The following is a 14,825-nucleotide window of genomic DNA, read 5'->3' on the forward strand; positions in this document are numbered from 1 at the left end:
ATCGATAAATATAAGCATTTCACATCTAAAATAGGTAATATTTAAGCTACACTCTCTCAGCGTCACACATAAGGTATGGAAATGTCACACATCAGCACCCTAAAACATGGCAATGGCACACATAATGAAACCTAAAACCTGGCTGCTATGTGATATTTATCTGCTCCATGGCCTTCATTGCTTGATTTTGCTTGCGAAAAAGTGTCACTCTGTCACACATTTGGTCGTTGAATGCCACTCATAAGTACACTGAACGATGAAAATGTCACACATAAGCAACCTGAAACCTTGGCAGCGATGCAGAATTGATATAAAAACAGAACCTACTGAAGATATCACGCAGAGCCTTGAACCACTGTTGTGTTGTTATTTCATTTTGACACATGTGGGTTACTGTTGCTTCTTCACTATGCTGGGTGAAAGAAGGTATGGGCAAGTGCAGTTGAGGCGTGGCTTTGAATCTTCCTCATCCTGCACCGTACCATTCTCTTGTCGTGACTACTCTGCGCCTGTAATGTGCTATCCTCAGCCTGCCCGTTTCCTAGGTTCATGCGTGGTATGCTGCTCCAATCCAGTTGTTTTCTTTGAGTTCTGGGGTTTGTAGTCCTGTTTATTCCAGGCTAAAACTGGCCTACAAGTCCCAGAATTCAAAGAAAAAAAAAACCTGGACTGGAGCAGCACTACACGCGTGGATCAGGTAATTTGGCAGCTGCGTACCGTGTACTGAATACACTCTGTATAATATGAATGTTGACTCGCGGTTGTACAGATCTATTTGCAGACTCGTGCCACGTGAGGCATACTTTCAGACAGTTCACCTCTGGTAACTAAAAGCACTCTGCACGCTGGCATTCTTTAGCATTTTCCTATAAAATTCAAATCACTCTTATGAAATTAGCTGACTCAATTATCCCTCTAATCCCATTCCAGTCGAGTGTGGATTTACAGCTAATGCAGGAAAGTGGCGGCCAGTGAGTTCATGATTCTTCAAACGACATTTCTCACAATTAACTGCGTCTAATATTTTTGCTTCACTTTCTGAAAGGTTGTTTCCGCTGCATCACTGTTACTTTGATATATCTATTTTAGGTCGTTGCATTATCAGCAAGTATAAATTACTACATCTAGTTGTAGACATTCACTGGTTTTCTTACTGTCAGTTAATTACATAGAGCTATAAGGGTCTGGTAGGTGTCTGAGGTTCCCAGAAGGTACTGCAAACCTTCGAGAAGGGCTTCTGTTCCCTTTGAACATGGCCGCCTCTCTCGCCGTGCTTCTAAGCTTCTCTGCTTGAGCGAGAGTGGCAAAGCGTGGCGCCCGTTTGCACTATCAATCGCGGACTGTACGAGTAGTCACGTGAGTGGTCAGGTGATGCGAATGAAGCAGGAAGCTGGGCAGGGAATTTAGGCAGCTGTTACTCGGGTACCGCAGGTATGCTGGAGCTATTGGAAAAGCTACCGGTCAGCCAGAGCCCACAGGTAAGGTTGCCTTGGTAGGGAGGAAGGGAAAGGACAACTAAAGCGTCTGTATAATGTTCTGTTTGTCACACACGACAACCAACTGTGTTCTATTACACTGCATAACAGTGAAGGCAATTTTTAGCGTGAAAAAGATAACGTAATGCCATTTTTATGTGTTAAAAAATAATGTCGTGAGAATCCCATGGCAGTTATTAGTTTTGGATGAATGTGCCATCTCTTGCTCTTGGCATGATAGACTAGGACGCTAGCAATTTCAATTAACAATAACATCTTGATCCCAGAGAATTGGCTACCACTTTTACATTACATTAAAGCCCAGATGTATCAGGGTTTTACCCATTCTGAGTCAATGGGAAAATGCTTTGGTACATATGGCCCAAAATTCTTTAAAGTGTATTTATATAACACTTACTACCACCGACGAAGCGTGGAAGCACTCTATGTAGAGTAGCACGCTACTCATGACCCCAAAATAATTAATAGTCAGTCCATTGGAGTTACTTTTACCTGCTCATTCCATACATTTACTCTAGTTTATTTGTGGTACTTTATTGACATAGATGTGATCTTTAGAGGGAGCTATGTGAGAAGCAGTCGGTTGCCTGAGTTGATAGTTATGGTTTCCAAAAAGAGCTTAAGACTAATAGACATGATATTTAGAGTAGTTTAGATACAGGAGGGCCGCATAGCTGCCAAGTTTTCAGTTTGCTTATGTGTGACATTTGAAGGCCATAGGAATGACACTTTGAGTGGCACTTTATTGTGAACGGAATAAAGCAGTTATAACTGTGAAGTAAGATAAATTGGAAAACCTCTCGCTTTGTGCATGATAATTGCCTTAAAAAAAGTCCAGAAAGCAATGTGGTATGCGAAAAGCAAGAACAGACTGAAGATTTCAGTAATCCAAGGACAGGATGACTTGCCAGCCATATCATGTGTCATTGTTTGCCACTTTCCCATCATGCCTCTTATGCATGAGAACTCAGAGGTTTGTATTGCATTGTGGGTAAGAAAATGGTGTTTGGCGCACGAGAAGCACACTACCCTAGACTCCCCCCGGATATTTAGTTTTCAGAAATGTCTAGGTCTGGTAGGTTTTTCCAGGTGGCAGCGTACCCAAGTCCAAAAAGGGCAGCTGCTCACCATTGCAAGTGGGACAGTATTGGGAGTTATCCAAGGTCTCTGGCCCATATGTAAAATCAAAACCAAAATGAGTCAAATGTCCTCTTGCTTGCCATGGGGATGAGATGCTTAAGTCTGCTTGATAGGCAGAAAGACTGTTGTCCCTTTCAGTTGGGCTTGGGGCATAACCATGCCTATTGTGGTGGGCAGCCCCACCCCTCTATGTTTGAAAAAATGCTTTTAATGGGCTTTCTGTGCAACCTCAGGGCAGATCAGGGGTATTAATCCCCATGTGCCTCCCAGGAGGGGCAGGAAGACTGTGCTAATTTATTTTTGTGTGGGGGGAGGGTGTTGGGGCATTGCCATGCAATTTCTGGGCAGCCCATACCCTTACACTACCAAAAAAAAAAAATCTCTTGTGTCTAGTAGGCTTTCTGCCTGCACGGGGGCCTGATGGTGGCCTATTTCCCCAATCAGCCCCACCCTCAGAGGTAGGAGACCAAAAAGACGGCTGATTTACTTTTTTGGGGGGAGGGGGGATCGTGGCTTCGCATTGCCTATTCAGGGCAACCCCCACCCCTAGATGAATGAAAAAATAATAAAATCCCTGGTGCCTAGTGGGTTTTCTCTGCCCTCCCCCTCCGGGAGGAGCAGATCGGGGGGTACTGTCCCCATCTTCCCCACCCCCGCCCTAAAAACAAAACAAAAAACGTTGCCTATTTCTGGGAGGGGGCATTACAATGCCCATTCAGGACAGACCCTAACCCTAAATTTATATTTAAAAAAATCCTTGGTTCCTAGTGAGCTTTCTGCCTCCAGGTGGGGCAGAAAGACTGTGCCTATTTCTGGGAGGGGGCATTACAATGCCAATTCAGGGCAGCCCCCATCCCTAAATGTAATTAAAAAAAAATAGTCCCTGGTTTATAGTGGGCTTTCTGTCCCCCCCCCACCCCACGGGGTTTGTGAGTGCAGAAAGACTTGCCTATTTATGGGTGAAGTGGGGCATTACAGTGCCCCATTCAGGGCCCCCCGCCCCTAAATTTACCTATAAAGTTAATCCCTGGCTCCTAGTGGGCTTTCTGCCCCCTTTGGGGGGGGGGGGGGTGAGACAGAAAGACTGAATTTGTGCGCAACCTTAAGGAAGGAGCAGAAGCCCTTGCCCAAGGAGCCTTTCCCTCCCCACCCCCCCTCCAGTGCCTAGTGGGTGAATCCATGCTTGGGGATCGCCCTCCTGCGGCGATCCCCAAGCAGGAATCCACTAGGAATATTCCTCCCTTTCCAGTGCTACCCCTTTCATCTGCCTCAGTGCTCGGGGGCTGACACCAAAGTCAGACCTCTGGCCTTTGCCAATATTTCATGTTTTCCATGTTCTTTTTGAAACTGGTTACACTGGTTTTCCATTATGAATATTTAGCATTGTATCAGCACATATTATTAAATGATGCTTTCAAAGAAATGGTAACTAAAATTCCACAGTAATTTTGCAAAACATTTTTTTCCTAGTTCCATTTGTTTGTGAACAGTATATTTTGAAAGCAACGAATCATCAATCTTGCCTTCCAACTTCTGCAAATATTTGCATTCAATCAGAGAACATTCTAGAAACATTATATGGTGCCTCATTGTTAAACACTGGAAACGTGTACACATTTTTATACTGGAACCACTATCAGTAGGGCAGTTCAAGCTTACCACATTTCCTTAGAGCGCTCACCTTAATAACAAGGGCTTTGCATTAATGAACAATAAATACAAGTTCGAACAGCATTAACATATGGACATAAGTATTAGCTTAACAGCAGACAAGGTCCTTCCCTCCATAATGTGGTAATGTAAACTGGCAGACAAAGGGTTTATGCTGCAGGGGTCGGGCCTACTTGTCCCAAGGACAAAATAAACATAAAGACCTGTTGTCCTTGACACAAACAATATGTCCTGGTTGTCGGGCTGTAGGAATTCCACACCCGGGAACCCTTTAATATACCTACTACAGCTGTATATTCAGCTCTACAAAGTATTGTTACAATTTATGCAAATCATATGCACCATACATAAACTACACATATAATATAAAATGTTCTGTAAATACCCACTGGCCTAAAACATATCACAAGGCACTTGGTAAACACATAGCAGCAATCATTGGTAACTTCAGTGCATGTTTGTGACCCAGTGACTACCTGGTTCAGAAGGTGCTGTCCCCTTTGTCCAGAACAGACAGCATGTCCAGCAGAATGTATGGGTCAGAGGTAACATTCTCCCTCCTGTTTCCACTTGGCCCTGTATCAATTCAATAATTGTTTATTGTTTTACATCATTAAAACCATAACAATATTTTTATTACAAATGCAGTCTTAAATACGATAAAAGTGAAAGTGCAACTGTGCATAATAATGTGCAGGCTCACGCTTCTTTTATAAGTAATGGTTAAAACGAGAAAAGGTAAAACTGAGTACACTTTGAATTAAAAGAAACTACCCTCGGGTCGATCTTCTGAATTACTGACATTAATCTCTTCACCCTCCAGGACTGTGCATGGGATTACTTAAAAATGTTGTTTTAGAGCCATTTTACTGATGTCTGTGGGAATGTTAATTTAGCAATTAGGCCTGCTGCTTGTGCCCTTTTGCCAAGTCATGTTTCCTTTTATTCTTTTAGAATCAACCACATTCGTAGTGGTGTTTTATTTTCCTTTATCTTGTTGTCCTTTTGCCTAGGAAAACATTACATTTCTTAGCACAACATTCTTTCACTCTGTGCTTTCTTCAAGACTGCAGCGAGGTAGGATTGTCTGCACAAGTGGTCCACTTTGTCTCTAACATTCACAGAAACACACACATTTTTACATGGGGACACTTTCTCAGAACATTGGATGTTTTATTATAAAAAAAAGTCCCTTTCCCATGCATATTAGAGAGAGGTTCTAGCCAGATGACCATAACCACATGCTGCCTGACTTAGTTACAGCTACTCGCTGAGACCACTGGTTCACTGGCCCACATGGGGATGGTATCTCTGTAGATAACAGACTTTTCCACTACTGTCATATTCTAGTATGTGTGATGATGTCTTCCCGAGGGTGAATCCTGAAGGGCGGTATAGGGCTTGTCCTGTTGTGCTCTAACATAGCTTAGGTAGTGACAGTATGGTGGGACTTTTCCTGTGTTTCAATTTCCTTGTCACCATTTTGCTTCTAGTATGTTTCATCATTCTAATTATTGCGTTTCATGTTATTCTATCTAAGACACAGCTGATTAAATAAATCTTATTGAGGCATTTCCTGCCTCTGTTTGTCTTTGTATGTGTGAGACTATTGTAACTGAGAGAAAAGGATGAGATCTGATCCACCACGATTTCCCCGACAAGTTACAATTTATGCACCCAGTTGCCACAAATCATCCCTGCTCTAGGGCAGAGATGAGTCGCTGCTAGCTGGCCGGAAACAAATTAGGCTGACAGTTGTCACATGGTGTGGGATTGGTCTCAGTTCCCCACAATTCAGGTGATGCTGCCACCCAAACCCAGCAGCCTCATTGGTACAATGAGAGCCAATGCGACAATGTATCAGATGGAAGCCATTGTCAGGAATGTCACCAGTTTAATTGTGGATCCTCACTCTTAAGGCTTGCTGTTATAGCTTCTCTGCATGATCGAATACCTTGGTCATTAAAAATCTTTTGTAATAACAGTGATCGAAGAATATGCAAAAGAAGACAGATGTAGACTAGATGGATAAAGCCCTCATTTTTAACTTTACAAAGTCTGCATTCTGTGGATCCACTGTAGTCCCAAGTTGACTGAATCTCCAATTCAGGCATTCTACCAAAGCAAGGGCCTTTAGTCTGTGTTTTATGTGTGCTGAAAAGAGGATGTCTAGATACATCAGTGATTTCAGGGCACCATAGCTTTTAATCACCATCCAGGCATGAGATAGAGTGCCAAGTTTATTTTGTCTGCCAGCCTCGCTTGCAGTTTTACAGCTTTGTTTGTTGCCCTTTTAAAAATATTGTATGATGTGTTTGTGGCTCACAATTCAGTCACATCCAACTGATGGAATTTCCTAAGCATTTGCGACAGGCAGACTGTGGGTCACTTTGCAGGGCTGCCCATAGGGTCCTGTTTAGTGGGGCACCTTGTGTTTGCTGTATTTTGAACCAGCAGTTTATTGTGGTTGATCATCTATCCAGGTCTTGATTCTTGAGTCCAAACTCAAGGCTTATTTGTGCCGGGGATCATGTTTGAGGCAGGGAGAATCCTTGTCTGCTGTTTATCCAGTATAACTGCATCTTGCCTTCTCATGGCTGCGCTTGCATATGTGATTGTTGGCCACAGCTTGGCAGAGACTACTGCTAACAGCGGCTGGAAGGAGGGGCCATCCAGCTTTCTCACTAACATACTAAAGGCGTGGGTTAGGGGGTCCCTTTTCTTTGCCATACACGGTTTGTGGTGGCAAAAGTTGCCCTTTGTGTCCAGATACACACTGTTAGAAATTGGGTCTCTAGTTGGCAGAGGTATGCACCCTGTTCAAGTAGGGACCACAATCCTAATCAGGGTAAGTCAGACACACACTTTAAATGAACCTATGCTCACCCTCTGGACTCTTGACACAGAGCAGGCAGGCTTAACGTAAGAGGCAATGTGTAAATCAATCAATCAATTAATTTGTAAAATGCGCTACATACCTGTGAGGATTTCAAGGCGCTGGGTGGGGGGGGCGGCTGCTACTGCTCGAAGAGCCAAGTCTTGAGTAGTTTTCTGAAGGAAAGAAGTACCTGGGTCTGTTCCAGGTCTTGGCGGTGAGGTACGAGAATGATCTGCCGCTGGAAGATTTGCGTCGGATGCGAGGGACAGAGGCAAGGGCAAAGTTAGCGAAGCGGAGATGCCGGGTGGGGGTGTAGAAGCTGAGTCTGTTATTCAGGTATGATGCTCTGGTGTTGTGGAGTGCATTGTGTGCGTGGGTGAGGAGCTTTAAGGTGATCCTCTTGTTGACGGGGAGCCAGTGAAGGTCTCTTAGGTGGGGGGTGATGTGGCAGTGGCGAGGGATGTTGAGGATGAGTCGGGCGGAGGGGTTTTGGAGGCGTTGGGGGAGTTTGGATTAGATACCGGTGTAGAGGGCGTTGCCGTAGTCGAGTCTGTTGCTGACGAGGGCCTGGGTTACTGTTTTTCTTGTTTCTGTTGGGATCCATTTGTAAATTCTGCAAAGCATGCGGAGGGTGTTGTAGCAGGAGGAGGAGATGGCGCTGATCTGCTTTGACATGGAAAGTGAGGAGTCGAGGGTGAAGCCGAGGTTTTGTGCGCTGTTGGTGGGCGTCGGTGGGGGACCCAGTGTGGACGGCCACCATGAGTTTACTCCCAGGCGGAGGGGGTGCGCCCAAGGATGAGGACATCTGTTTTGTCCGAGTTCAGTTTTAGCCGACTGTCTCTCATCCAGTCGGCGATGGCTTTTAGTCCCTCGCGGAGGTTAGTTGTGGCGGTGTGCGGGTGCTTGGTGAGGGAGAGGATGAGTTGGGTGTCGATGGTGTAGGAGATGATGTTGAGGTTGTGCTGACGGGCCACTTGTGTGAGGGGGCTTTGTAGATGTTGAACAGCGTTGGGCTGAGGGATGAGCCCTGGGGTACGCCGCAGATGATGTTGAAGGCTTTGGATTGGTACGGGGGAGGCGGACTCTTTGGGTTCTGCCGGCGAGGAAGGATGCGGTCCATTCAAGGGCCTGGTCCTGGATTCCTGCTGCGTGGAGGCGGGATTTTAGGGTGTGGTGACATACGGTGTCAAAGGCGGCTGATAGGTCTAGGAGGATGAGGGCTGATGTTTTTCCATTGTCGGGTTGGCTTCTGATGTCTGTGGCGGCAAGGAGGGCGGTTTCAGTGCTGTGCTTGCGTCTGAAGCCAGACTGGGAGGAGTCGAGGATGTTGTTGTCTTCGAGGGACCGAGTGAGCTGAGTGTTGAACATTTTTCTCGATGACCTTCGCCGGGAACGGGAGCAGAGAAATGGGCCGGAAGTTTTTCAGGTCCTTGGGGTTCACCTTTGGTTTCTTGAGAAGGGTGTTGATTTTGGCATGTTTCCAGCTGTCCGGGAATCTTGCAGTTTCAAAGGAGATGTTGATGGCTTTCCGTAGGTGTGGTGCAATGGCCGTGTCTGCTTTGTTGAAGATGTGGTGTGGGCAGGGGTCTGATGGTGATCCGGAGTGGATGGAGTTCATGGTCTTGCGGGTTTCGTCATCACTGATGTTGGTCCAGGAGGTCAGTCGGCTGGAGCGGGTGGAGTTCGTGGTGGGTGGGGTAGGAGCGTCTGGAGTGTGAGGGGAGTTGAAGCTGTCGTGGATGTCCGTGATTTTGAGGTGGAAGGCGGTTGCTAGGGCGTCGCATAGTTCTTGGGAGGGGGTGATGTCGTTGACGGTGGCGTTTGGGTTGGAGAGTTCTTTTATGATGCTGAAAATTTCTTTGCACTCGTGGGCGTTGTTTTGGTGGTGTTTGCGTGTGGCATCCTTGAGGGCCGTGTGGTTGTCTGGAGTGCGTTCGAGTAGCCATATTTGCTTGAGTTTTCGGCAGTGGCGTTTGGAGGCCGTCGGTGAACCAGGTGGCTTTTTTGTTGATGTGGTTGTTGGAGGGTTTTCTGAGTGGAGCAAGGCGGTTGGCGCAGTCGGTGATCCATAGCTTGAGGTTGTGTGCTGTGATGTCAGGGTTGATGGGCGGTTTCTGGGCTAGGGCGTTGATTAGTTGAAGTTCGGTGACTTTGCCCCATCGGCGGCGTGGTGGTAGTTCGGTGAGGTGGTGTTTCTTGAAGGTGAAGTGGATTCAGTGGTGGTCGGTCCAGTAGAGTTCGGTGGTATGGTTGAAGGTGACGTGGTTGCTTGTGGAGAAGATAGGGTCAAGGCTGTGACCGGCTGTGTGGGTGGGTGTGTTGACGAGCTGTGTGAAGCCGAGGTTGGCAAGCTTTTCGATCAGGGTGGTTGAGTTGGTGTCATTGTTGTTTTCGAGGTGAAAGTTCAGGTCCCCGAGGAGGATGTAGTCCGTGGAGTGTGTGGGTGCTGGCCAGGTCGGCGATGGCGTTGCTGAAGGGTGCCCTGGGTCCTGGGGGTCTATAGATGAGTGTTCCTCTGAGTGTGGTGTTGGGATCGGTGCAGATTTGGAAGTGGAGGAGTTTGGCAGCGCTGAAGAAGTCGTCCGGGGTGGTTTTGACTATGGGTGGCTTTGTGGACGATGGCTATGCGTCCTCCGGTTCTGTTGGTGCGGTCTCGGCAAGCGACTTTGTATCCGTTTGGGATGGTTATGGCGATGTCGGGTGCTGAGGAGTCGTTCCACCAGGTTTCGGTTAGGAAGGCCACGTCCGGGGAGGTGGAGTCGAGCAGGTCCCAGACTTCGATGGCGTGCTTGCATGCTGAGCGGGTGTTGAGGAGTATGCAATGGAGGTGGTTGGTCTGTCGCGTGGGCTCTCATTATTCTAAACGAGACTACTGGATTTCTAGGTAGCAGGATCTATAACGGTGTGGGGGACTGAGTCTGACCCACGTGTAAAGAACTCTGTCACCCTAAATCCGGTTTTTGCTCCGGCTAACTAGCAGTGCCTCATTTCTCCCATGTGGAAGGAATGATTCGGCAGCCGAGCGCATGACATCTTTGGAACTTCTCAGGGAAGTCGTGGTTACTCAGATCCAAACCAACTCTCTTATTTCCAATATGATCTCATATACAAATGACAAAGACAGTATAAGTTTTATATAATGTTTTTTAATAAAATGACTGTATTTTAGATATTAAGGCGTGAGCCGCAATAACCAGAACGATACAACACAGTAGGATTGTAATAGTCACCAGGAGAGTAAAACATAAGAACAAAGCTATCATATTGTCAAACAGTTTCTACTCTCCCTCTGCTTGTTCTATTTAGAGCACAGCATGTTAAGCTTCTAGCTTGCCTGTTCGAATCACTGTGGAGACATCAGCCCTCATACCTGAGCAAAGACCTGTGATCTTGGTTCAGCATCTGCAACGAGGCAGTCAGCGTCTAGTTTTGGTTCCCTGGTCGGAATCTCCCTCTTACGTGTTTTGGGACAAGGAAGTGATTTTATAACTAACATGTCATCGTGATCACAAAATCTCCCTACGCAGGAATGCCAAGTCTAAACTCTTACCACGTCTATCGGCAATGTACCAGACTGTATCTTTGACTGAAGCACAGAGTAAATATGTTATGGAGAACTCCAGTGCTGAAGTAAAACAGTGTGATATGAATAAAAAAACAACACCGTAGAACTGGCTATTTGAAAAATAACAGTACGAAGCCTAATAAAAAGCATGTAGAGCAAAGTGCACAGAGGCTCTAAGCTGTCAGCAAATGAATAAAATATATTCAGGGCAAAGTGCACAAAGGCCTAAAGCCTGAAGCTAAAGCGCAATGAATACGTAAAACTAACCACACTACAGGTCTTGATCCTTGGAGGTATGTGGGCTCTGTTGCAGGTGAAGCTGCAGTTGTGGCAGGAGAAGGGTCCTTGCGTGCTCTTTGGAGAGGCCTGGAAGCAGGTGGTGTCTCGGCTGGTGTTGAGGGTGTCGGCGTTGTAGCAAATGCTGGCGGGGTGGCTGTTGCCGGGACAAGGGGTTCTGGTGCTGGGCACGGTCTGGGCGCGGACGGGCGCAGACGGGCTTGCCTTTGAGTGGAGGGTGGGAGTGGCAGGCGGGAGGGCCTGGCGAATGAGAGGGCTGGGGGGAGGGGCTGCAGGGGACGAGAGTGGCGGGAAAAAGAAAGGCAACAAGGAAAACGGTGAGAAGGAGGCGGGAGGGGCCACAGGGGACGCAGCGGCAGGAAAACGAAGGCAACAAGGAAAGGGGAAGGAGGTGGCGCAGAAGGCGGAGCAGGGAGCGACCTGCCTGCAGAATCGGGGTCAAAGGTTGCTCCATGTAAAGTATTTGTGCAAAACGCACAGACAGTAACAAAATGAAAACACCACTAAAAGGCTCCAATTAGGCTTAGGAAAATAGAGAATATTTATCTGACTAAAACAGGACCAAAACAACGACCATCTAATCAGAAGTTGAGATATTAATTTTTAAAGAATAAACTCAAAATGGTGCTTAGAAGTCACTAGCAGCCTAAAGATTACTTGAGGTTGCGAAGGATCAGTGGAAATCCAAAGTTCAGGCCAACCGCGATGAAGGGAAGGCCTGCTACAGAACTCACGCAGGGCCTGCTGAAGAAGTACCTTGTATGGAGCAAGCGTCGACATCCGGGGGCAAATGCAATGGCAATGCAGTGATATTATCCACACATTCGGGTCCGGCGTCGAACTTCGTAGAGATGAATGCAGTGCGTTTTGTTCAGTCGTGCAGTGTCTCATCAGGCTGTGAATCCGCTGTCGTCGAACAGCCTTTGCATCAGCCTTTAAGGGATGATGTGTCGATTTCGACCAGTGTAGCGGTGACAATGCATCCGTTTTTAATAGAAAGCAGCTGCAAATGTCTGAGGCCCAGGACAGGAGGGGACTCAGATGGCAGAATCTAGGAGCACCAGTAGAGTTGCAGGTAACCTTTGATTTCCTTGAGACTACAGAAGAACAGAGAGCAAGCCCTTGGAGTCACTCTGGGTTCAAGTGAGATGGGTCCAGTCATTTTCTACAGCAGGGCAGAGATCAGTAGGGCAGCTCAGCCAAGCAGTGAAGCAGTTCCTTGGAACGATGAGTCCAGGCAAAATGGGAATCCTTACAGCACAGCAGTCTTTACTCCAGCAGAGTTCTTCCCAGGTCCAGTAGTGCACTGATTTGGTAGGGTCCGAGCCCCAGTACTTCTACCTAAATGTGCTTTTGAAGTTGGGGTGACTTTAAAGCAGCTCCTTGAAGTGCACAGATCCCTCTTTCATCCCAGCCCTGGCTGCAGACTATCAGTAGGGGGTAAAGCAAAATACAAACGCTGTGGGATAGCGTAACTGGATGGACGGAATGCGGAACCAATCAAACATTCACCCCCAGTCACAGATCTGGGTTTAATCCATCCATTATTTTGCTCACCATGCCACCCCAGTAGGGGGTAATCAGCCCTTTGGGTGGGTAAAGCCTCTTCCCTATTGAAATGTAAGTGTAAGCTCCCCTCTACCCTTTTTTCTAGGGATGCCTATCAGAATGCAGACGAATGCAGCTGAGTCCTTTGTCACACCCACCCATCCTGTGTTAGTGGCTGTCTAGAGGGAATGCACAAAGTGTTGCTGGCACCTAACCCAGACGTGTATAAGAGACAGGCTGCAAGGCACACAGAGCAGTAAGAGCAGAGAAATGTCCACTTTCTAAAAGTGGCATTTCTAAAGTAGTGATGTTAAATCCGACTTTACCAGTAACGAGGATTTATATTTACCATTCCAGTGATATGAAACATGATGTAACTACTCCTTTCTGATCAGGAATTGCATGTTAAAAGTACAGTAAGGAATTTCCAATGCTGGCCTTTGAGAGGAGTAGGCCTCACAGTAGTGAAAACATCCTTGGGAGTTTTTTACTACCACAACATGTAAAACTTAAATATACATGCCCTGCCTTTTACCTAAATGGCACCGTGGCTATGGGCTAACGAGGGCCTACCTTAGTGGTAACCTAAATGTAATAAAAGGGGAGTTTAAGGCTTGGCAAGAGATTTTAAATGCCAAGTCAAAGTGGCAGTGACGCTGCATACACAGGCTCTGCAATGGCAGGCATGAGACATTTTTAAAGGGCTACTTAAGTGGGTGGCACAATCAGTACTACAGGGCTACCTGTAGCATTTAATTTACAGGCCCTGGGTATATGGTATACCACTTTATAAGGGACTTGCAAGTAAATCAAATATGCCAATTGTGTATACACCAATGTTACTATGTTTAGGGGAGAAGCACATGTACTTTAGTGCTGGTCAGCAGTGGTAAAGTGCTAAGAGTCCTAAAGCCAACAAAAACATACAGCAACAGTGGAGGGCAAAAATCAAAACATTTGGGGTGACCCTTTAGAGAGGGCCATTTTCAACTCAAACCCAAATACCTGCCGCTTCCAGGAGAGAGATATTTAGGAAGATTGTGGCAACCCACCCTGATTGGTTAGGGGTAAACTTTTTTTGTATGTTTACCCCTAAGTGGTTGATATCGACATAAGTGGCCAATGCGTTTACTAATCTTTGCAGTCCCACTTTTGTTATGCTGAACAGCGTGATGTCACCTGCGTACGACAAATGAGAGAGGCAGAGCAGACCTAGCCAGGGTGGATGGGAATTTACCTGATCCAGGGTTGGTGAAAGATCTGCCAATAATAGATTTAAGAGATGAGATGCCAACACGCATCCCTGCTTGAGTCCTTGGTTAGTTGGTATTTTCCTAGATATTATGGTGTCACCTTCCATTTTTCACTTGAAGCTAAGTTTCTGAATAGACCTAAGTTTCTGAATAGAGCTGTTCTATTGCCAGAAACAGCTTTTGTGGAATTCCCCATTTCCTTAATTTATTCCAGAGTGACCTGATTGGCTTAACAGGATTAGTTGGATAATGGATAAGTGGCAATAGCATGGCAAGAATAATGATATGAACAGTGGACTTTAAAAATATGGGATAAACAATGAAGAATAAACACTGCGCAAGTAAAGTTAATTACGTGCACTCAATTTTAATGCATGATTGATGATAAGTGACGCTATGTCTTTAAGGCCACAGGATAAAATGGGTGGTTGGTTTTACCACGTGATTATTTTTAAACTTGAGAACTATAAGTTTTGCTAACAGCCGAAACACGTCAGGAAAGAACACTGGTTTTCTGAATTTTGAGTGGCGAATTAAGTGCCTCTTTCAGCTGTGAACTAAGGCGTACGGCGCATTTCTCTGTGAGGGGAATTTTGTTGGATGTTTAAGCGAGGGTCTCCGGCCTCGCAGCGCTGAGTCCGCCCTATGTGTGATTAGGCTGCAACGGAGGAAACATGGTGGATATTATATACTGCAAGTCTCCCTTTAGGCTACCATAGTGTTGCAATTTGCTAGTTTGTGTAGCCTGCCATTGGCCATCTCTCTTGTAGGGCAAGAGACATGGGTGGCTACCATTGGCAATGTCTCTTGTAAGGCAATGATGTCAACATTTTTCCAGGTTTCTGGCAGGGAGCCATCTTGTAGTAAGGTTTTGGCCCCGGCCATATTTTATGACATTAGGTGCAGGGCTGTGCGCCCTTACCTAGATTCTATCTGGGTGTTGATTCATGCACTTTTTGTAGCATTTAGCACTGTGA

General features: G+C 46.3%; 1 protein-coding gene across 1 annotated transcript in view; it reads left to right on the forward strand.

Annotated features, from left to right (window-relative positions):
• The first annotated feature begins 1,322 nt into the window (after window positions 1-1,322).
• COMMD8 (COMM domain containing 8) overlaps window positions 1,323-14,825 on the forward strand; it is a 171,396-nt gene continuing 157,893 nt past the window's right edge. The window contains exon 1 of the mRNA XM_069201695.1: window positions 1,323-1,478. Coding sequence (XP_069057796.1) covers window positions 1,434-1,478 — 45 coding nt within the window. The 5' untranslated portion in view covers window positions 1,323-1,433. The remainder of the gene's footprint in view (window positions 1,479-14,825) is intronic.

The sequence above is a fragment of the Pleurodeles waltl genome, chromosome 1_2 (assembly GCF_031143425.1).
Source record: "Pleurodeles waltl isolate 20211129_DDA chromosome 1_2, aPleWal1.hap1.20221129, whole genome shotgun sequence".
Taxonomy (NCBI): Eukaryota; Metazoa; Chordata; class Amphibia; order Caudata; family Salamandridae; genus Pleurodeles; species Pleurodeles waltl.